The sequence below is a fragment of the Henckelia pumila genome, chromosome 3 (assembly GCF_033568475.1).
Source record: "Henckelia pumila isolate YLH828 chromosome 3, ASM3356847v2, whole genome shotgun sequence".
NCBI lineage: Eukaryota > Viridiplantae > Streptophyta > Magnoliopsida > Lamiales > Gesneriaceae > Henckelia > Henckelia pumila.
The window spans coordinates 42,602,579-42,626,242 of NC_133122.1; the positions used below are offsets into that span (position 1 = coordinate 42,602,579).

At 33.4% G+C, this 23,664-nt stretch overlaps 5 protein-coding genes across 5 annotated transcripts; 2 read left to right on the top strand and 3 right to left on the bottom strand.

The window, feature by feature from the left end:
• Positions 1-6,327: 6,327 nt before the first annotated feature.
• LOC140888571 (uncharacterized) lies at positions 6,328-6,919 on the top strand. The gene is made up of 2 exons (XM_073296260.1): positions 6,328-6,558; positions 6,749-6,919. Exons 1-2 carry the CDS (start codon positions 6,328-6,330, stop codon positions 6,917-6,919), a joined length of 402 nt encoding a protein of 133 aa, XP_073152361.1.
• A 1,275-nt stretch (positions 6,920-8,194) lies between these two features.
• Positions 8,195-11,484, top strand: LOC140893310 (RNA pseudouridine synthase 4, mitochondrial). The gene is made up of 10 exons (XM_073302367.1): positions 8,195-8,580; positions 8,674-8,724; positions 8,949-9,095; positions 9,229-9,276; positions 9,357-9,437; positions 9,979-10,096; positions 10,192-10,286; positions 10,506-10,617; positions 10,993-11,039; positions 11,119-11,484. Exons 1-10 carry the CDS (start codon positions 8,248-8,250, stop codon positions 11,482-11,484), a joined length of 1,398 nt encoding a protein of 465 aa, XP_073158468.1. The 5' UTR covers positions 8,195-8,247.
• A 952-nt stretch (positions 11,485-12,436) lies between these two features.
• Positions 12,437-13,304, bottom strand: LOC140893312 (transcription factor MYB73-like). The gene has a single exon (XM_073302370.1). The coding sequence runs from the start codon at positions 13,244-13,246 to the stop codon at positions 12,437-12,439; it is 810 nt and encodes a 269-aa protein (XP_073158471.1). The 5' UTR covers positions 13,247-13,304.
• A 1,506-nt stretch (positions 13,305-14,810) lies between these two features.
• Positions 14,811-16,182, bottom strand: LOC140893311 (protein IRREGULAR XYLEM 15-like). Its single transcript, XM_073302368.1, has one exon. The coding sequence runs from the start codon at positions 16,030-16,032 to the stop codon at positions 15,094-15,096; it is 939 nt and encodes a 312-aa protein (XP_073158469.1). The 5' UTR covers positions 16,033-16,182; the 3' UTR covers positions 14,811-15,093.
• Positions 16,183-18,889: 2,707 nt separating this feature from the next.
• On the bottom strand, positions 18,890-21,716 carry LOC140888070 (wax ester synthase/diacylglycerol acyltransferase 11-like). The gene is made up of 6 exons (XM_073295745.1): positions 20,960-21,716; positions 20,388-20,460; positions 20,167-20,234; positions 19,855-20,067; positions 19,466-19,603; positions 18,890-19,370 (listed from the first exon to the last, which is right to left on the bottom strand). The coding sequence occupies exons 1-6, from the start codon at positions 21,686-21,688 to the stop codon at positions 19,224-19,226; spliced, it is 1,368 nt and encodes a 455-aa protein (XP_073151846.1). The 5' UTR covers positions 21,689-21,716; the 3' UTR covers positions 18,890-19,223.
• Between the last annotated feature and the right edge of the window lie 1,948 nt (positions 21,717-23,664).

The window sequence follows — 23,664 nt, forward strand, 5'->3', positions numbered from 1 at the left end:
AAATGAAGACATTCATGATGTCATAAAACGCCTGAAGCGTGGAAGGCCAATCGGTTCAAAGGATAAAAATCCTCGGAAAAGAAAATACATAGAGAAAAATGATGATCAGAAAATAGAAAATGGTGTTCCAGAAGAAACACACGATGATGAAAATATTCTGTCAGAACCACAAACTGACGAGAATCATGAAATCTCTATCAATTATATTAATACTGGAAAAATATGGAACCGAAAGAATGTACAAGATATTGATGAGATATTTTCGTACAATGTGGCATGTGACATCGTAAATGAAGATAATGAACCAAAATCTTTTGGTGAATGCAAAACTCGAAAGGATTGGTCAAAATGAAAAGATGCCATCCAGGTTGAATTAAATTCGCTAAATAAACGTAGTGTTTTTGGATCTATAGTCCTTACACCTAAAGGTGTTAAACCTGTTGGGTACAAATGGGTTTTTATTCGAAAGAGAAATGAGAAAAATGAAATAGTGAGATATAAAGCTCGACTTGTTGCACAAGGTTTTTCTCAAAGACCTGGAATTGATTATGAAGAAACATATTCTCCTGTTATGGATGCAATTACGTTTCGGTATTTGATCAGTTTAGCAGTGTCTGAAAACTTGGACATGCGTCTAATGGATGTTGTTACAGCTTATTTATACGGATCACTTGATAGTGATATATACATGAAAATCCCTGAAGGATTTAAGATGCTAGAAGCACAAAGTTCAGAACCCAGAGAATTTTATTCTGTGAAATTACAAAGATCATTGTATGGGTTAAAGCAATCCGGCCGAATGTGGTATAATCGGCTAAGTGAATACTTGATGAAAAAGGGATATGTAAATGATCCAATATGCCCTTGTGTTTTCATCAAGAAAACAACATCGGGATGCGTGATTATTACTGTATATGTTGATGATTTAAACATCATTGGAACGAATAAAGAAATTCAAGAAGTGATGTTATACTTGAAGGAAGAATTTGAAATGAAAGACCTTGGAAAAACCAAGTATTGTCTTGGTTTACAAATTGAACAAAAAGAATGTGGAATTTTTGTTCACCAGTCAAATTATACAGAGAAGGTCCTTAAACGTTTCAATATGGATCAATCAAATCCTTTAAGTACTCCAATGGTTGTCAGATCATTGAATATAGAAAAGGATCCATTTCGTCCATGTGAAGATGATGAAGTTGTTCTTGGTCCTGAAGTACCATATCTAAGTGCCATTGGTGCCCTTATGTATCTTGCAAATTGCACTAGACCAGACATATCTTTTGCAGTAAATTTATTGGCAAGATTCAGTTCATGTCCAACGAAGAGGCACTGGAACGGAATTAAACATATATTCCGTTATTTACGAGGAACGACGGATTTGGGACTTTTGTATCCAAAAGATACAAATCAGAGAATAATTGGTTATGCTGATGCTGGATACTTATTTGATCCACATAAGGCACGTTCCCAAACCGGATATGTATTTACTCGTGGAGGCACTGCAATCTCTTGGCGATCACAGAAACAAACACTTGTTACAACTTCATCAAATCATGCCGAGATTATTGCACTACATGAAGCAAGCCGTGAATGTGTCTGGCTTAAATCAATGACTCGGCATATCCAAACTTCTTGCGGATTATCAGTGGACAAGAATCCAATCACACTGTATGAAGATAATGCCGCATGTGTTGCCCAAATGAAAGAAGGATACATCAAAAGTGACAGAACTAAACATATTTCTCCTAAATTCTTTGCATACACTCAAGAGCTGGAGAAGAATAAAGATATTGATATCTGTTACATTCAATCAAGTGAGAACTCATCCGATCTCTTCACAAAGGCACTTCCCACGGCGATATTCAGAAAACACATTTATAATATTGGGATGCGCAATCTACGAAATATGTGAAGAATCATTCATGTTGACATCAGGGGGAGTTTACGTGGCTGCACTCTTTTTTCCTTACTATGGTTTTTGTCCCAATGGGTTTTTCCTAGTAAGGTTGTTAACGAGGCAGTATACAACACGTAATGGAGATAGTCATTCTATCATGATCATCATCACAAGGGGGAGTGTTGAAAATATATATAAATATATATTATTATTTATTGTTGAATGTTGAAGGTTGAAAGTTGAAAATTGAGTTGTAAAATATTGAAAATTAGTGTGTGATGATGTAATTAATGATGTATTAATTTTTGACTAATCTCCAATTGAGATAAGGTCTCTCCATTTGTGTAGAAAAACACAATTGTGAAGAGAGAAAAATTTTATAAAGTGTAGAATTTGATAAATTTTGAGTTTTTGAGTTTTTACTTTTTACCGTAATTTTTATTTTTTCACAACACTATAAAATATATTTGGAACATTATCTATCAATCACGCAACACGGAGAGCAATTATTATGACATTATATTTGACTTTAAAAAATTTGAATTAGACAATTAAAATTAACTATGCATTTTTTTTCTGAAGTTAACTATACTTTTTTTTTATTTTATACAACTATACTTTTTTAAAAAAAACAATAAAAACACAATTCTATCATCGACTTAAGGTATGATTCTTCTAAAATGTTTAATATTGTATGGATTATTAGTGAGAGTGTTCGTAATATGATGTTTAACTTATAGTTACGTAACTTGCGTTTTTAAAGAGTTACATTACGCATTTTATAAAGAGTTATTTGCACCAAACACCCTTGTAAAATATTGAAAATGCACATTTCTCTCCTGTTAAATTTTAATAGGCATCTTAAACCCTGATCTTTTAAAAAATTAGCACACTCGCCCCTTCAGATGAGTGATTGTTGCGCACGTGCCCCTCATGCGACTGGACAAAGATTTTGATATTTTCTTTTGCACCAAATACCCCTGTGAAATATTAAAAATGCATATTTGACCCCTGTGAAAATAATTTTTAAATCTATTCAACCCATAATACACAATTTTTATTAAAATCTAATCATAAAATATTTAGCAAAAACTTTTCGTTTCATTAATTTTATTTTTAATTTTTAATTTATTATGATTATATAATTATTTTCTAAAAAATATTATTATTTTATCTTTTTATCATTATTTTATTAAACTTTCTTCTTGTTTCCAACTTCTCAATTAAAAATGCATTCATAAATGAGATTTAAATACTTAAAAGTACCAAAATATTAAATAAAAATAAAATTTCATGCATATTAATTTTTAATTTAGGATTATAGATTTTTGAACCAAAATCTAAATTTTTTAAAATGCATTGCAGAATTTGCATTAAATAATAATACATAATATTTATTAAGATCTAATTATAAATATTTTTAAAACATTTTTAATTTTATTTATTTTTATTTTTTATTTTAAATTTATAATTTTAAATTTATTTATTTCTAAAAAAATTATTACTTTATCTCGTTATCATTATTTTATCAAATCACTTCGTGTTTTCAATTTCTCCATTAAACATAATTTATAAATAAGGATTTAAATATCTAAAAATACCAAAATATTGAACCAAATGATAAGTTCATAAATGTTACTTTTCAATTTAGAATTATATAAGCATGTTATTTTTTTTATTATTTATTACAAATTGTGCAATGCATATTCTCGAAAAATTTAAATTTTGGTTCAATAATATACAGTCCTAAATAAAAAAAGCAATATGTTTGAACTTATCGGTTTAGTTCAATATTTTGGTACTTGAAATTATTTAAATACTTGTTTATAAATGCATGTTTAATGGAAAAGTTGGAAACAAGAAAAAAGTTTAATAAAATAATGATAACAAGATAAAATAATAATATTTTAATAAAACAAAAAGTGTTTGCTAAATATTTTATAATTAGATTTTAATAAAAAAAATTGTGTATTATGAGTTGAATAGATTTAAAAATTATTTTCACAGGGGTCAAATATGCATTTTAATATTTCACAAGGGTATTTGGTGCAAAAAAATATCAAAATCTTTGCCCAGTCGCATGAGAGGCGCGTGTGCAAGAATCACTAATCTGAAGGGGCGAGTGTGCTAATTTTTTAAAAGGTTAGGGTTGAAGATGCCTATTAAAATTTCATAGGGAAGAAGTGTACATTTTCAATATTTCACAGGGGTGTTTAATGCAAATAACTCATTTTATAAATAACTATGTTTTTTTTTGGTTGAGTTGAACATTATTGAATGTGATGACGGCGCTTTAAATATTTATTATCAGCACCAAATTGGAAAGACACAAATTTTTTGATCATGATCCATTCAAGGAAAAAAAAATTCTATATTTTTAATGATATATATGTCGAAGCATTTGGGTTCAAGTTTATTTGATGAAGGTGGGAACTCTTAGTTAAAATGTTATTTTAAATAATATGTCTTTTCAAATTATAATTAACTAGAAATTTTATAATCAACGTACTCATATAATTCACGGGATTATAAACCTCCAATATTATATGGTCTCATGATTCGGTGATTCGGTCTAGCTGTGGTGTCGATAAAAGAAACGGAGTTAACAACAATTTGTTTTGGTTTGAGTTTTTAGTTGAAGGCTAGGGTTACAAAAATACGGAAAGTTCTATGCCACCCCAAGGGCACTGCGCTTGGGGTGGCGTAACAACCCGTAATTGGTTAAAATCAGTGGATTGAAAAGTTATATGCCACCCCAAGGGCACTTGGGGTGGCGTGGCAATCCGTGATTGGTTATAATCAATGAGTCTACAAATACATGCATTTTCTCGAACTCTCTTCAAGTGGTTCAAGCAACGACCAATCCTATAGAGGAGTTAACTAGGACTTGAAGGAACACCAGCCTCACAAATTCGGTCACTTCCTGAGGCTCCAGGTTTTTTATATTTACAACATATGTGTAGATAATAAAATTGCACATAAAACCTCAAACACTAGTTTCGAATGACTTGATAGTGTCTTACCTTCTTGATTGTCCAATATTATACTTTGCGATTCTGTTCAAGAATTTTAATGGACGGATATTTTTTATTTTTTTTAATCCATCTAATTTATTAATGTGTTTTAAAACTCCATTGAAGTAGCGGTCTAGTGGGGGAGCAATTTAATTAATGTATCCAAGAAATTAAATCAAATTTAACTCCATTTAAAAAAAAACTCTAGTGTTAGGTCCGGGAGAGTCTATGTTGTACACGTCTGTCCAGATCAACGGTCCAATTTGATTTGCAAATCATTTTTTGATTTGATTTGCAGAACAAATTGAACAGTCTGATCCCCATCCGAACACTGCCCAGATGGAATAGTATAGACTCTCCCGTCGGACCCAGTTGGACCAAGTCGGTGTCATGTATATTCAAATTTTCATTTAATTTTATTTCATTACAATAGATAAAGTGATAAACGACACACACAAAAATTAAAAAATTTACTAAAGAATACATGGTCCTCAATCATCACACACAACACGATCGACGACACCTTTTTTTCCGACCAAAAACACAATCTTATATTTTCATCTGTCGGAAAAAAAATCCATGATCGAACAAACGTGACTAATTTTTGACTGAATATTTAAGCTCAAAATTTTTTTCACTAGAACCGAATAGATTGAACAAAAAGAGATAATTAAGAGAGTGTTTGCAATTTTTACAACAGAAAAAAATCAACAATCACTTATTTTTAATGATCGTAACTCTAACTAAATAAATGACCAAATTAAATACTAATCGTTTATGTGAGTACCCCTATATGTCCTAAAGTTCACTAGGTCCAGGTTCAAACGTCAATCAATTAATTAAATTAATCCATTTTCCAAATTAAAAAAATAAACAAAATAATCTCACCCAATATACAACTAGATAAAAAAGATTACAAGGACCTAGAAAAAAAAAACAATGAGCAATTCGAGCAATGTGTACTGTCCAATTTTGACTTTTCCAAACTTCCATTAATTATACATTAAGTCACTAAATTGTTTTTTGGTCATATATATTTATTGCTTTGCGATTTCAGTTCTTTATATTTTCAGATTCAGTTTTAGTTCGCTATCTTTATTTTTTTGGCAATTTTAGTCTTTTTTCGACGTGGCGCTGACGTGACATCAATTCAATGATGACGTGGAGATGACGTGTACAATGCCACGTAAGCATTTTCGAGTAAAAATGATCGAAATTGCCAAAAATCGGAACATGCAAGACTAAAATTGAAATATAAAAACATAAAATACCAAAATCGCAAAATAACAAATATATATGACCAAATTTGCAGTTTTTCCAATTATTGAGTTAGTCAACTCCTCGTACACTATAAATCCCAAACCGAAACCAAATAAAACCACCACAATAACAAAAGACAAAAATAAGCTTAACACAATGGCCAACATAGCTTTGATAATTTCTACTTTGGCCATTCTATCAGCCATGCAAGGATGCATGGCCATTGTATACTCGGCCACTAACACTGCCCGCGACACGCCTGGCGGAGTTCGATTCAACACGGACATCGGTGCTCAGTACAGTCTACAGACTATGACCGACTCCACGAATTTCATTTTGGGAACATTCCAAGAGAACGACCCATCAGACCGGAAAGACGTGGCCAAAGTGAGCTTGTCCATCGATGACATGGAATGGGTCGCCTACACAAGCAATAACAAAATCCACGTCAGCGCCAGGTATACGTATATCTATTTTTATTTTATTGAACAACTTAAAAAAAAAAACAGAGTAGATTAAATTTCCTGATCTATTATTTGAAATGAAATGACAAAACGTAGTGTTGACTTAATCACAGGTACATCCAAGGCTACTCCGGTTCCTGGATTATTGCAATGGTCTGAGTGATGGGTTTGTGGCAGAGCTCAACAAGAAGATGAGAATTGGTTACAACGTTAATTTCTTCGTGGACTTGCTCGGAAACACCGTGGATGAGCTCTGGAGTGATTACAAAGCTGAATACAATTGATCGTTAAATTAATCATACAATATATATCACTTCCTCTATAAATTAATAATAAACTGCTTACGTGATTTTAATTGTAAGAATAAAGAAAGATATTGCAACTTTTTATCTTTGAAGTGATTATAATAATGCGCGTTCTCCTCAATTTTATACTTGTGGATGTTTTAATCAGAAGAAAAATGTAGAAAACCAAGCTAGGAAAGTCCTTCAAATATAATCTAACATTCATGGGTGTTTCGATGTTACCCTTTCGGACATTGCCTAAAATGTAAAATTCAGTGCATGAATGATAGCATCGAAGAAATTAATTAACATTCAAAACATGAAAAGTGTGGCACGTGAATTAATGAAGAAGTTATTAGAATTTCTATTTTTGATCTTCAAATCATGTTCAACATTTTTGTAGCAAAATACCGGCCCTCTCATTTAACATAGCTAAAATATAATATTAGATAGAAACATTATTGAAGAATGTTTTGCTCCATTTAAACAAGTAATTATGAAACGTTTTTATAAAATGTGTTTTTAATTTTTTTAATAAAATATTTTGAAAATTGTCCTTAAAATAAATACTCAGACAATTATTCTATAAAACATTTTTACAATTAGCAAATAACTCGTGTTGTTTTCCATCTTTTCTTTTAGTTCTAAAAATATTTTATAAAAATATATATCAATTTTTCTCTAGAAGCTATAGTTGAAAAATACTTTTTTTTTTAAAAATAATACTTTAAAAAATATTTTGCAAAAATCTTGTCTAAACACTTAGTTTTTTTTCCCTTACAAAACATCAAAAAAATAAATTAAAGTCTAAACGAACCTTTTATTTTTCAAAAATGTTTTTATATTTTTAATAAAAAAAACTTTAAAACATGTTAAATATGTCAAGCTTTTTAAATTTTTTTTTATTAAAAATATAAAAATATTTTTGAAATTTAGATTAATATTGAATTTTTTTAAAAATTTTATATTTACATAAAAGCAGAATTAAAAATAAAAATTCAAAAATCCAATTTTTTTTTTTTAAATATGCTTTTCTTATTAGAGCCCGAATTTTGTAGAGATTTTTTAAAATAAATGCTTTTAAAAGCTGCAATTTTTAGCTTTTGAAAAAGCTCTAATTTTAACTTAAAAAATAAACACTTTTTTGTCAAACAAATACCTTATTAACTAAAAAACACTTAAAAAAAGTACTTTTTTTGTCTAGCTTTTGAAATCAAACGGAGCCTTAAACAAAACTGTTTTAAGTTGAGCTGCCTCGAAGTTAAATGTGTCAGCTGCTGTTTCTTTCTTCTTTCACGACTAGTTCAAACCCGATTCTTAAACCCTAAATGGTGGCGGGGCGCGTAATCTTCCGTCGCCTGAGGCTGAACTCCGCCGCGGCTGGCTTGAGAGGAACGTTAGGGGCGGTAACTTGTCAGCATCAATACTTCAATCACACCGCTGTCGCTGCGAATGGTGAAAATTCCAGAGAAGAGAGTGATAGCAAATGGCTAATTCTTCCCCCGTTCACCCCCTTCGCCGATGGTTCTGATATCGGAAAACTAATCTCCCGCAAAAAGGAATCTGCCGCCTCCCCCACCACGACGGCGCTCAAGTGGATCCTCGTGTGCTGCCCGCATCTACCGAGGTCTCTTGTTCATAAGCTCTTTCGCTTGAGACAGGTTCTTCTTTCAATATTTGTATGCTTGTTCAATCTTACAACCATTTCATGAATGATTCTTTCTTAAATCGTAATTCCTTGTACTTTACTTCAGGTTCGGAGAGAATCTTCTAATGATAAAGTTGAAACAAACCGGCCTAAAAGGGTAATCTTTATTACTTCTAGGCTTCACTGACAAATTACAGATAATACCAAGATTCACATTTATACTATTGCCAGTGTTTTAAAATTGTGATTCAGTTACATGATATAAATTTGAACTAAAATTAAATTGTATGATTATATATATCACAATAAAGTTGACTAGTACGTGTGGAATATCATCAATCGCTGCTGTGTTGTCATATTATTATTTTATGGTTTCTAAAGATAGGAGCTAAAGAGTTTATGGGCATTGGTGATAGAATATTTCTTCCTAAATCTGTTGATGGAGAATATCCTACAAGGATAGAAGAAAAACAGAGCTCTTACGATGAGGAAGATTCAAAATCTGTACGTGGTCTTGAGTTGTATAAGGTATGAATTTATGTATCGAAATATACTTAATGGGTATATACTCTTTAGCTTGGGTTATATATATTTCACGTCGTGTTACTCCGTGTTACTACTTTCCTTCTTTCTTCCCTCACGCACTCTCTTTTTTCTTCAGGATCGTGCTATAATAGTCCTTAATAAACCACCAGGAATGCCCGTGCAGGTAGCAGACTTTAGATGCTTGCTGTTGTTTGTGATTGCATTAGTTGAGGCTTTGTTGACAATGTATATGGCTCTATTCAGAGTGGCCTTGGGATAAACCGAAGTTTAGATGTATTGGCTTCCAAGTACTTGAGATATGACTATGAAGAGTCTCCTCGCCTGGTTAGATTTTATATTTTGTTTTGGTATGGATTAATCTTCTTGCCTGCTTTTAATGGGACTAGTAGAAAAATTGTTCTTTTGCATACCATGCATGTGGAGTTATACTGTGAAGTTTGTTTCACAATGAACTCTCAACTCTTATATCTTAAACATAGGCTATTGTTTTGTTCTTTCGAGCATACTTTTGGTATGGACAAGAAGCACTGCAGATGATGCAATGATCTCATTTCTCAACTTTGTACACATTAATGTATAGGCGGAGTTTTGGTGATATTTCAGAGCTACTCTATTATGTGTACTTATTTGTATTTTCAAATCAGCTATTGGTATGTAGGGTACGATAGTAATTTGTATGTTGGCCTGAACCAAAAGACTTTTCATTATTACTTGTGAGCGAATGACTTAATCGCCTCGCCCTCTTCCTAGTAAGAGAAAGTTTAATCATTTCCTTTGTATCTCTCTTTTATAAAAATCGTGCTTAAAGTCTTACATTGAACGCTTGTTTTTGTCTATATTGTTGTGGATAAGTTTGTTCTTTTAGGTGCACAGACTCGATAGAGACTGCAGTGGCATATTAGTGATGGGAAGGACAAAATTGAGTGCTCGCGTTCTGCATTCAATCTTCCGGGAGGAAACTTTTGGGGCATCCAGTGATGCACGTAATTTAGTTATTCTTTCCATGATTGTCAAATTGCAGCCTTTTTCTCGAGTTTAAGCTCGGTACCTAATATACTTTTTCTTTTCTTTAAGGTAGTTAACCATGAAAGAACCTTGCAGAAGAAGTATTGTGCCCTTGTTATTGGATCTCCTCGACGCCGAGAGGGGCTAATTTCAACTCCATTGGGGAAGGTGTATTTTCTCTGTAAACTTTCACCCCCAAAACCCATCTCATAAAATGAATACAAGAAACAAAACAATAAGACAGGAACAAATTCTACTGATCCACTGTATTGTGCATTTGTGTTGTTTCCACGGCTCATTGATGTATGTAATTTTTTATGTTTCAGTTTTGCTATGTCCCGTACCACGGTTCAGACTTGTTGTCTCTTGTTTTCTCACGATACTCAGGTTGTGGTGGACAATGGCAGATCTGAGAGAATTACGGTGATTGACAACACCCATACATTGTCAGCACAACATGCTGTGACAGAATATCAAGTGGTAACATCTTCATCCTCAGGTGAGTTTCTATTGATTGTTTGATTTTGCTTCTCTATTCACTCGATGGGTGTTGAAATGTGCACTAGTTTTGCGTCTGACATGCTGAGTTATACTCGGGGATAAAATCCCCAATTTTTTTTTAGATTCAGTCGAATAGAATGCCGAACGAACTGCTGTGCTTTAGTTATTTGCAAAGATCCTCATCTATTTGTTGGGCTATGGGGGTAAAATAGAAGAGACAACCCTAAATAAATTAAGACAGAAGAAAAGGATTGAATTCGGAGATTCATGGTATTGAATCCATAATGTTTTCAACACAATGTGCGTCATCACCATGGGATTAATTCAGTGAGTGTTAAATAACCATTTCTTAATGTGGTTGCAAACTTTGCAGGCTACACATGGTTAGAGTTGTACCCCCATACTGGAAGAAAACATCAGGTTTGGACAATGGTGGTTCTTTTACAGCTAAATTTTTTTATTTTGTTCTCCCTGACTTGACTTGCTCTTCTGTAAACAGCTTCGAGTTCATTGTGCTGAAGTATTGGGAACACCAATTGTTGGAGATTACAAGTACGGGTGGCAAGCGCATAAAAAATTGAAGCGTATTCTTGCTTCTACTTCAGATTGCCGGTGGGATGAAAACATCTCCGAGCAAACACATGTTCCTTTTAACCTCGTATTGGAGAAGGGAACCTTATCAAATAAGACACTGCCTCTTCATCTTCATTGCAAGGAGATGGTTTTACCGAATATCTCTCTGGTTTTGGAAAATGGCAACACGATCTCGGGTTTTGATGCCGAAGGAGTTGACAGTATTAAGATTGATGCTCCTTTGCCGCCTCATATGCAGAGAAGTTGGGACTTGTTGATCAACAACAGGTGATGCTCCATCGGTACACATAAAAAGTAAAATAGAAACCATTCATTACAAATCATTGCCAATCAGTTTAATGATAGAGCAATTGACTATCAAAATGTTTGATTTTAAGTGAGTTGTATGATGTTTTTGTTAGACTAGCATTTGTTTTTCCATCCAGATACTATGTAGCATTAGTTTGCGGAAATAAAATCATCCTGTTGTTTCTAAAGATTCAATAGTAGCCCCAAATTCTGACAGGCTATAATAAATATTTGTGGGACATGAAATGTCAATGTGTCCTCGTACCATATGTTAAGAATGCATAGAACACATGATTTTCACTTGGTCAAATCATTTTCTAACAATTATTTCATAATAATCCCTTATTTTTTAAAATTGAAAAACGTTTATCTAACGACGGAGACACATGGCTGTTATGACTATAAATAATACATCCAACCAAGCTAGCGTAATAAAAATTATAGATGTCACTCACATTAATACATCTTAATGATACAATATATCTATCTATGAGATTCATGTATTTGAAATTCTCGTACATTTATTACTCAGCATCTACATTAACTACATTAAATGAATTTAAAATTAATCATTTCAAACTATTTAATTCAGATACATGGGAGATAAATTTTTGATTTGAGAAAGAGATTGGAAGAAATAAATTTCAAACGATGAAGACTTTGAAATTCAATGTTATCAGTTAAGGTTAAATAACTAAAAATGAATTTGGACAATTATAAATCCACGAATTCAAAAAATCGTTAAAATGAATCTCCAAATTTTTAGGAGGTTCATTTCAAATTCTTAAAATTTCTTAATAATATTATGACAGAAGGTTAAAATCACAAATTTAGAAACTTTTTCGTAGATTGATCCAAACACATCTCTTTAAAAGCAATTTTAAAAAATAAATTAAAATACCGATTTCCTGCAACTGTACACAGTCTCAACTCCATTAATCTTTAAGCCCTGAAAGGTAATTTCTCACTTCCTCCTTGATTATCTCTTGTATAACGGCAAGTGTCTCCGGATCAAACGACGACGTTCCTCTCTTCTCTTCCACCTTTGCCCCCACCGCCGTCGGCCTAGACGTATCTCCGCCGTCACACGGCGGACTTGTTAAACACTTCCTGTGCTGAATCTCCTTCGTGGCGGAATCGGTCTTAATCCCTGGCAAGCACAGAGTTAACGCAGTCAATGAAGAATCGTTATCATCCACCACAGCCGGAGACGATTCCATCGGCGCCGCCGAAGTCACCGGAAAAATGAAATCCATAAAATTATAGGTGTCGCTGATTTCCGAATCGGGACTCAACCTCTCCGGACTCATTCTCAACGCCATGGAAACGTCTTCCACGTCCGCTCGTCTCGGAAACTTCCCCGGCCGATCACCACCTCCTCCTCCGCCGGATACCGGAGCCTTCCGCTTCAGCTTCGAGTTCCAGTGGTTTTTTATAGCGTTATCCGTACGTCCATTGATAAGCTTGGCTATCATCGCCCACTTGTTCCCAAAATTAGCGTGCGCCTTCAGAATGATCTCATCCTCCTCCACAGTGAACGGCCGGTGCTCCACCTCCGGAGACAGCTGGTTGCACCACCGCAAACGGCAAGACTTTCCCGATCTCCCCGTAATCGACCGGCTTATCAACGACCAATTCTTCGGTCCATACAACTTCACTAGTTTCCGCAGCAGCTGATCCTCCTCCGGACTCCACGGCCCCTTAACCCCATCGCCACCTCCATCCACGACTGATTCCGCCGCCATGAAAACAGGTAATCCTAAAACCAAATACTTGCAAGCATAGATACATACAGACAAATGCTGTATGTATATATACCAAGCGGGGGGGGAGAGAGGAGCGTAACAGTGACCGGTTAAAACACGTAGGCGGTTAGGGAAACAGCTGGGTAAACACGTGTCGGGATTTGATTGGGGGAGAGATTTTGAAAACGAGTGGAGCGTTATCGTTACCTATTATGGCTCGTGCCGTTATGGAAGGTTTTGCTTTAATTTAATTTAATTAATTTGAAATTTTATTTGATTTTGAAAAAAGGTTTCCTATTTCATAATAACTGAACATAATTAAGCTGTTGGGATTTGGTTAGAGTTGGTGCTGGCTGGATCACGCGTTTTGTAGGGATATTAATTAATGCTAATTTAATTTCTTGGGACACAATTAAATACATCTTCATTTTGAAATCGTAATTATCTACGTCCCCTCGTCCCGATTATACTTTATAATAAATATGAATAAGATGAATGAAAGAAAAATTCCGAAAGTTTTGGTCCTTATGGAGGGGAAATGATTGCATGTTTAATTAGGTGTTTCACCTAATTACCTAATTAAACAAGCAATAATTATTACATGTTTTGTAATCTAGCTACTTGCTCCTACTTCATTAAAAAACTAATATATTAAAATATAGTTTTCTAATAATATAATATAATAAATATTGTGTACTGATGCCATTGAAAGTGCCAACGTTAAGCTGCCTTGAGTGTCGTGTGCATATATACATCAAAGGTACAGTAATTAGTGAATGAAATAAAATGGGATGAAATGGCAATGCAAAGTCGAGATAGTTCGACCCTATCTTTGTGATTCAATCACTATTTAAGAGGTTATATCATTTTTAACTGATATAATGTAATGGACAAAGCGAAAAAACCTATATAATTTCTTTGTCGATTAATATTTTGAGTAGCATTGGAAGAGTCAAGTCGAAAAAATGATGTAATATTGTTACGTCGGCGCAAAGCGATGTGACATGGTTCGCGTGTGCCTTGGGCACGCCCGAGCGATTCAGAATAAAAACCCTGTCACCATGCACTCCTGTCCATTCATTTTTTGGATTTTGTCTCCTCACCGACACTGTCCACGATTTCGTTATTCAGACTTGATTGTTGCTTATTATTTAATTATGATAATCCCTAAACCATTAATTTGGTCGGATGAATTAAAGAAGATCCTTAATTAAATTAAAGTCAAGTTACGACTTTCGAGCGTCAATCGTGCGTTGTGACAATGGGGAGAGAGTGTGCGTTATGGTAGGTAGGTATATATATATATATATACACTGAAGGCAAAGTTTTGGTTAAAGAAAAACGTCAAAAAATTTAATTTATACAATATAATATAACCTCTAATGTTAAAATCATTTGGTAGGAAACATGGTCCTTATTTCATTCGGTGCGAGAATTAGCATTCATTTCGTGAGTCAAACGGTTAAAACTTAAAACACGCTTTGATTTATGAAATAAGACAATAATTGATAAATAACATGAGAAAAATAAGATGAATAGACATATGAAAACAGAACAATGTATAATATGGAATTATCATGAAACTCGAGTAAAACGTAACAATAATATCTTTTAAGGTAGTTGACATTTTTTTTTTTTTTTTTAAAAAAAGTTGAGGACATTGAGAAGGATATGACCTATAATATTATTAATTTTACAATATTAACTCATCATTCATCTTTATTCCTAAAAATATAATTTAACTACAAAATATTTAATTTACAAATTTTATAACCAAAGTAAATAAAAAATACAGGCCATTTCAAAAAAAAAGAAATACCAGTGGGTGTTTGTTGTTGTCCATCTGATCAACGTGACGAAGTTGACTTGGATGAAGACAGAGAATCGAAATTGGAGCAGAAATGGAATCCCTTCGAATCCATCTTCCCCACCGCGAAATCCGCTAACGAATCCTTCTTCTCTACCAAATTCTCTGCGCACAGAAATTCTTCGCTGCAAACTCTCTCCGCTTCTCGATCGATTTCATGTACAAACACGTGCGTCGCGGCGGAGCCACCCTTCTTGCTCCTCGCCAGAACTCCGGCGGTGAATATAGCCGCCATCCTCCCCGGAGCTTCCGAGAAATACCCTCGAGGACCGTCTATCAGAATCACGTCCCATGCGACGTCGTATATGTGGTTCGGCAGGTCGTTCAACGCCAATCTGCACTCTGAGAAGAGCAGATTTTGAACCGGGCGACACTCGTTTCTCGCCTGCGATTTGTAATGCTCCAGTAACTCACTCAACTCGCTCACCTTCGTGGTGAATTGCACGTCGTACGCTTCGATCCCGGGGTGTTTCTCCTCGAGCTTCGAAACGAGGTACGAGCTCTCGTCGATGAAAACCGTGCGGCCGTCGTGGTTGAGTGAGTTCCAGAGGAGAGTTTCGTGGGTGATACCGAAGACGAGGAAGTTACACGGGGCGGCGCAGTCGCGGAGCACGGAGGCGACGGATTTCAGCTCGGATGAGGACATGCGGCCGGCGCTTGTGACATTGTCGGAGGCGTACTGGAGTAGTGCGTCGAAGACGGATCTGGATAGCTGAGGCTTGGATTTAGCGGCGGCATTGGCCGTGGTTTCGTCGGCTGCGACGGCGTCCTTGGTTGTGATGAGGGTGAAAGCGAAAAACAAGAAGAAAAGCACGAAAATTACGAGCCAAGTGCGGTGGTACGGCGGCGATTGCCATCCCCCGGCGCCGGATTTGGGGACGGCGGGGTGTAGGAGGATGAATTTGGCGGTGGTTTTCATGGAGGAAGGGAGAGAGTTGATTCAGGTCTGTCCTATAATTCTAATCACATTTCACATTAAATATAAATGTTCCACGCTTCTTTAATAGGATTATTATAAAATAATAATACACTATAAAAACAATAAATTTAATTTTTTAATTATATTTTTGACTAAATCAACCTTCAAATAAAGCAATAATTTATTTTCCCTTTCTTTATTACAGCTTAAACTTTGTAGCTAGTTTTTTTGGCTGTCCTTTACTTTACCTCTTGTAATAGTGAGATTTTATATTATTTGGGCCGACTACAGATATAATGATAATCATTTTTGTAAACTATAATACTTAGCATAATCGGACAATAATTAAAGAGCATAAATTTTAAAGGATATTAATTGTCGTGTTGTGAGCTTTTTAATTCATTTTACTAACGTATTCTGTTTCACTGATTTGATTAGTTTAAAGAAAAAAATTTACTGAACATCATATGAAAATAGACATTAATGTTTGAGTAAATTTTACATACTATAATTTCTTTACAAGTATATAATAGCTATTTCATTGATAAGTTTTTGCAATAATTGTGCTCCACCAAATTACTTAACAAACGTATATAATTTACATATTTTTATTGCACGGAAAATTCTTTAAAAAATAACAGAATAAAACAATCGCTCTACAATTAAATACTTAAAATTTGGTGGAGTGGATGGAACCTCCGACCTCAACTTTAAGCTGAATAAAGTTTGTATTGTAATTAAATTTACAAATAAATAATATTCAATTTGTAAAATACTAATGAAATACGTGTAACCAATCTTTTCGCCATTTTAAATAAGCATATCGTGGAAGGAATGTGTCTGATGCCACCGACAGTCAAATTATATAAATATATATAATTAAAGTAAAATTGTTGCTTCAACAATTGCAGGTTGGTGGGATTAATTATTGGAGAACATATATAATTAGCAGTTTGTGGTTTGATTTGCATTATAATAAACAAGTGATTTATGTATATAATATATTTTTTAAATGTAGAAATTTTCGAAATACATTTGAAATTAGATTCTAAATATGTCACTGTGCATAATCGTATTTGATTATATATGCTGTTAGAGAACTAATTACGTACGTGGATTGAGTTCTTGGGGAGATACAAAGCATGTTTAGGGAAATTAACCGAACTTACGAGAGTATTTATATGTGATTATCTCAATATTTAATTAGCTGAGTGTATATATATACACACACAAATACTATCTTATCAAAGCATCATGTCCTTGGTAAATTCATATAATAAATATCTAAAGATAAAATTAATATTATTATTTTGATTAATTTAAAGAGTGTGACTTAAAGAGGTAAAACAAAATTAATAATAAAGAATAAAGTAAATTTTTTATGAAATGGTTACACGAGCCTTTTATTCGTGAGATGAGTTAATATTTTTTATATTTAAAATAAAAAGTAATATTTTTGACATAGAAAATAATATTTTTTCATGAATGATCAAATTAAGAGATCCGTCTCAACAATTGATTAATAATCATGAGAGTCTCATGAGAGTTTTTGTGTGTAAAAAATAATATTTTTTCATGAGTGCCCTAAATTAAATATTTATCTCATAAAATTGATCCAACCATCTCACATAATTTTTTGCGTTAAAAAATATGAGAAATTGACGTAGTCACCTCTATGGCATATAATATGTAGATTGGTAACAATTTAATATTGGAACACTTAAAATTCGAGAGCTCCTAAATTTTGAAACGTTGGTTTCCTATATCGTAAATATAAAATTTCATATTTCGGCAAGTACCTTTGTAGGTTCATATAAAAAAAAAAAAAAGAAAAAGAAAAAGAAAGAAAGAATTGTTCTCACCTCAATTATCATTTTAAATCAAATACAAGACATACCTCAATGTCCTAAAAAATAGAGCCAAGTGTGTGCAAACCTTATACTTTTACTGTAAAATAATTTAATAAACTTTTTAATGAGATGTAACTTATCTGACATCAAGATATTGGTACGAGACAAAATCTCATTCCTTGAACGACTCAATTGTTACAATAATCACCTCCTTCTCAAAAAAAAATATCATAATAAAATTTAGGTGTAATTTCGAGATTTAAAATATTATAAACTTTATTGTTAGCCGCACGCAGATTTCAATGAAGGAACACACATGGAGTTCAATTATGTCCAATAACCTGTAATGGGTTAGTCTATCTATAAAAAATATATGTTGATGGAATAATTGATATTTCATATATCAATTAATCTGATATTCGCCTTCAAAATGATAATCAAATAATTGTTTACATATGATAAATTATTTTTATTAAATTTAAGACATAATGGTTCAGCTTTGTTTCACGATAATTAAATTTATAAAAGATTATGTTTTTCATGAGACGATCTCAAAAATATATTACATGATAACGTGGATTTCGAAAACATGTCTTTATTTTCGATTAACAGTGTGTTGGCGCGCCATAATTGAGGGACAAACACCTTGAATCCAGGCATGTTAATTAGGTATTTAGTGTGAAGATGACATAACAAGAGTAATATTTCACTGAGACTACGAGGTCTCAGGTTCGATTCACGCTGACTGCGAATAGATTTTTAATTTATTTAGGTAGATTTAAGTACTTTCTTAGCTCGAGACAAGCACGTCTCGAGTCCATGCTCAAGTCCCATCGATTGTGCGGACAAATTTTACTTTTTAGTGTTATGATGTAATTTCGATATTCGATGCAATTTATACTTAAAAAAAAATAATATTTCACTCAAAAGGGAAAAAAAACATATGAAATATCATGCACGTGCCCTTGCCTCACCCGTACGTCTCTAATATATGAAGAAATAGACGATGGCCAACAATTTGAAAGATGTTATTACATTAATATTCAATCTATATATGGTAAATTAATAATATCGACTCAAACATGTTCGTTTTGATGTGAACATTAAGTGGGATCCACGTGTACATGGGGTGTAATTTACCCGATATAGAATGGTATTTATTGTTCAAATTTCCTTAATTCACATATCACCTTTCGGAAAGAATAATATTGTTATGTATCTCGTGTTAAGAGCAAAACGTACGATGTGTTCTCTTCTCTCGTGTAGATCTGATCACACGTCGTACGTGACATTGAAGCTCCGAATTACGAATAAATGTTTGCTGCGTGGAAACAGTTGGCGTCAAGTTTTGACAGCAGCTTCTTTCATTTCCACCAAGGCATCTTCGAAACACCTGGCCAGAACCTTAGGTTCAGGTATCACATCTTTGGCCACCAGGATTTGCATATCAGCCGTGCCTCCGTAACTGATCATGTGCATGGTTACGGCCTGCAATAAACACGTACACGATGATCAAGACGAGTGTTGAAAACTATTTTCGCGTCTACATTTGGAAAGGGATGCAGGAATAAGCAAAGTTTTACATGAGACAGGCTGCTTGAAGTCACCCTTAAGTACTTTACAGGGTTGTTGACGATGGAAATCTTCTCACTCGGCCCAACTAAGTTCGACAATGTAAATGTTGTGTTACAAACGATCCGATAATTGAGGATGCTGGCCAGCTGAAACCCACCAAGAAATACAATAAGTAGTATGTTTTATGAGGAAGACAATATATGTATAAAATTAAGAAAATGTTGAATATATATATATATGATCTAGCTAGCTTTAGTGGTCATGTAAACAAAAAAAGCTACAGAGAAGCCTTTTTATATTTTTAAAGAACATGTAAGCGAGGAGAAATCAAAGCAAGCTAGGCTGTAAAATTCTGGGTTTAATTGGTCTAGACAATTGAATGATCAGATATTCAAACCTTTGCTCCAAAAATAGACATGATGATGTCCCCGATTTTGTACGAGCAAGGGGCTTCGAGGGATAGCTTTTTCTTGTCAATCATTGCTTTGGCTCTCTTCACAAACTGGAGAGGATCCGAACAATCTCCATGATAGTAAACTGGTAACAGAAGCATGCCGAATTTGTTACCCCATCGAGTTCTAGACTTAGCTTCCATCAATTTCGATAAATCCTGATGAATAATGTCGCTTATAAGTTGAAGAAAAATTCATATCTTGCATGCTCTATATGTGGAGAGGGATTGAAAAAAAAGGTAATGTATATAGAGCACCTGCAATCCTGAATTTGGTCTTAAATTCACCATGGAAACTCCTGTGATTTGGTGTCCCTCTCGCATAGCTAGTTAACCCGGAGCCAAGAATTCGTGTTAGGGATGATCGAAACTAAAAACCCAAAAAAAAATTCAAATGTAGATATATATTTATTTATGTAAATGAAAACTAGCGGTTTCCTAAACTGAAAAAAAAAGGGTGTGAATGATCTCTGTAATACCTTTTGGTGATTTGATGTCCAAGTATTTTGAAAACCCACACGTTATTACCCCGAAAAGAACATCATTGATCGTCTGCACATATATAAGTAGGCCATTTCATCATGTTGAATTCAAGAACCTACTCTGAATTAATATACAGGAAAAAACACAAGAAAATGAAAATTGAAAAACAAAATTAGATAGATATATAGATTAAAATTGAATACATACATGGGAATAAAATCAAATAATACAATTTGTCTCTGTTTAGGAGGGCAGCAGAAACAATCTAGATTTAGCAATTTGGACTAAACGTAAAGTGTAGACCGCCACAGGGAAAGACGAACCAGAGAAAGACAGCAAGTCTCCGGTTCGCACTTTATTAAATGATCCCACAAAAAGTAAAATCCCAACCTTTTCTTGTCTCAACATTTTCTATGACTAATTAAAAATAAAAAATAAAAAAATTTCTACGACTCGTTAATTATGATAAATGAATAAATCTATGCTACTAACTCAGTATTATTTTATATCATAGATTCCAAAATAATAATAATAAACTAAATAATAATCAACGGTCAAGATAAGTTACCGCGTCAGCAACAGCTCGTTTGACAGTTTTCATGTCCTCCAGACTAAACGACGCCGTCGCCAGCTTCCGCGGCCATAGCTCCACCCCGGCGCCGCCGCTCAGGGCCGTCTTCTTGTCCTTCAGCCACAGAGTCCTTAAGCCGAACTCGAAGACATATATTAAAGTATACCAGAATACCTTGAGCAAACTCAGAAGCCCCCACCGCCTTCTCGGCGAGGACGAAGCTCCGACTCCGGCGATCGCCGGGAGTTTCTCCGGGTCTTCGATGCTCCGACAACTACACAACAACATCGACATGAGCGAAATCCCATCCCCGAGCGCGTGGTGCACACGGAACACCGCCGTCCTGTGCGCCATGAGGAAGTGGAGTTCCCACAGGGGTTTATCCATGGACAGCGGCGACGAATAAGAGAGATCCGCCATGTAATCGTTGACCGCATCGCTTTCGGGGTCATCGGAGAGCGGTTGGTGGCGGATGACGAGGTGGCGATCGAGGTTCACCTCCGTCCGCCGCCAGTGCTCGCGGCCGCCGGAATCTCTGACCATGAGGCTGCTGAAGCGGGGGTGTTTGAGCATAACAGAGTTCCGTATCTCATTTTTAATGGCTTCGATATCCAATGGATCGACGGTGGCGATGGCACAGTTGATGACTTGATCCATCAACGGCTGGAGGAAGAGGCGGCCAGCTGGTGTGAGAGGTTCGTCTCTCTCCACTTCTGAATCCTCCATTTTTCATTCAAACACCAAGCTTAGCTAGTCAAGACATATATATATGCATATATATAGATAGTTTTTTATGATGTCCAATACTATATGTTCACTTCATACCCGTCATGTACAATAGATGAGTTGACTGGTATAATAGATGAGTTGACTTGTATATGGTGAGCATAAAATGGACATATAATGTTGGGCACCATAAAATAACTATATATATATATATATAAAACCTGATATCGGATTAGAGTGGTCAGATACGAGATGAAAAAATATTATTGGGCAGCTGAAAAGTTCTCATATATATATATATAACTATGTTAAATAAAAGATGTTTTTGAAATTATAAAGCACGATTAATATCATAGTCATAAAATATACCGATGCAATAAACTACAATTTGAAATTCAAATTAAATAAAAAATCAAAAAAAAATTAAAAAAAAAAGCAAAAGTGTAATAATATCTATATGCTTTTGAAAAAAAAATATGTAGTATTTTGTTTAATAGAAAGATTCTTTCTACATTGTATAAATATACAAAAAATTATTTTGTAATTATTTTTTTTTACTTTAAACGATATTAGTTAATTAGACAATTAACACAATTTTTTTAGACCATCTAAACTAATGAGAAGTTCAATTCTTGAAAAAGCATTAAAAAAACGAGAATATACCAAATAGAAAGTATATATAAATAATTTAAACCTTTTTTTAAATGAAATGTAATCATTTAAACCTAGTAGCTGACTAACAAATTAATTTGATACTCGCTATAAACTAAATGTAAATAAAAACTCAAAATAATAATAATAATAATAATAATAATAATAATAATCTCAACTACCTTCCCAATTAACCAACCACCCTCTTAAAAGTATAAGGGCGCGTAAGAATCTTATTAAATGTTTTTTCCGTTCCAATTATAATGTCCACATTTCCTTTTTTGTTTGTACTAAATATATAGTCATATACTATATTTAGTAATACTTTTTTACACTTCTTTACTAATATATCCCTATTAACTACACCTTAAAAATTGTGTAATCATTTTTTAATACATTAAATAGGGATAAAATAGGAAGTTTATATAAAATTTAATTTCCCAATAAATTTTTCTTAATTCGTGTGAAAACTAAAACAAAACAACATATATAAAACGGAGAGAGTAACTAGCTACTTGATAACAGTAGTACTTTAATTTTAAACAATAACTATATCGAGTAATAACGATTACCAATAAAGGCATTTTAATGATATTAATATTAATATATGAATATAGGTCTATTTGTGACAAGGTCTCGTAAATGTTTATTTGTGATATATTGACAACCAATAAATGGATTTAAATAATATCAATATATGAGTTGGTTTGTTGTGAGCCGATCTCACATAACTTTATTCATGCATAATATGTCAATCACATTCATATTTATAATAAAAAATAATATTTTTGACGTAAAAAAATAATGATTCAAATAAGAGATAAATCTCACCAAATGGATTCGTGAATTTTTATTTCAACATAGTATTGTTACATATAGTATTTGTTACCTTTCCAAATATTCTCCTAATATGTTAATATTGATAGCGACAGGCCAAATTATTAAATCTAATACAATATATTATATCTAATTCAACGATTTTTTTGTTACAACATTAAAATAGTTTTTTAAGGCTGCGTTTACTTTAAATGATGTGATTAAACAAGGATAGATTAAAGTATATTTATTAAAATAATTTGATAGGATATAGAGTGGTTATGGATAAATAATAATATGTTTAGTTTGATGGATTAAAAAAAAATTCACTCTCTCACATTGTAAAGATTTATAATCCCATGAAAAATTTAAGACTAAAAATCATATGTGAATCCTATCATTAACGGATCAGAAGATTTATACCCATTTTCAATTTTTAAATTAAACATAGGATTAGTTGGTATTAATATGACTTGAATAAAGTAAAAATTTTATAAAAAAAAAAGTCA

Bases quoted from the DNA above. Each gene is read 5' to 3' on its own strand.
- LOC140888571 (XM_073296260.1), top strand. From the start codon at position 6,328: ATGGCCAACATAGCTTTGATAATTTCTACTTTGGCCATTCTATCAGCC. The intron at 6,559-6,748 runs GTGAGCTTGTCC...ACTTAATCACAG, and splicing joins ACCGGAAAGACGTGGCCAAA to GTACATCCAAGGCTACTCCG.
- LOC140893310 (XM_073302367.1), top strand. From the start codon at position 8,248: ATGGTGGCGGGGCGCGTAATCTTCCGTCGCCTGAGGCTGAACTCCGCC. The intron at 8,581-8,673 runs GTTCTTCTTTCA...ACTTTACTTCAG, and splicing joins AGCTCTTTCGCTTGAGACAG to GTTCGGAGAGAATCTTCTAA. The intron at 11,040-11,118 runs GTTTGGACAATG...TTCTGTAAACAG, and splicing joins ATACTGGAAGAAAACATCAG to CTTCGAGTTCATTGTGCTGA.
- LOC140893312 (XM_073302370.1), bottom strand. From the start codon at position 13,246: ATGGCGGCGGAATCAGTCGTGGATGGAGGTGGCGATGGGGTTAAGGGG.
- LOC140893311 (XM_073302368.1), bottom strand. From the start codon at position 16,032: ATGAAAACCACCGCCAAATTCATCCTCCTACACCCCGCCGTCCCCAAA.
- LOC140888070 (XM_073295745.1), bottom strand. From the start codon at position 21,688: ATGGAGGATTCAGAAGTGGAGAGAGACGAACCTCTCACACCAGCTGGC. The intron at 20,235-20,387 runs GTATTACAGAGA...CGGGTTAACTAG, and splicing joins GGACATCAAATCACCAAAAG to CTATGCGAGAGGGACACCAA. The intron at 20,068-20,166 runs GTGCTCTATATA...ATTATTCATCAG, and splicing joins GACCAAATTCAGGATTGCAG to GATTTATCGAAATTGATGGA.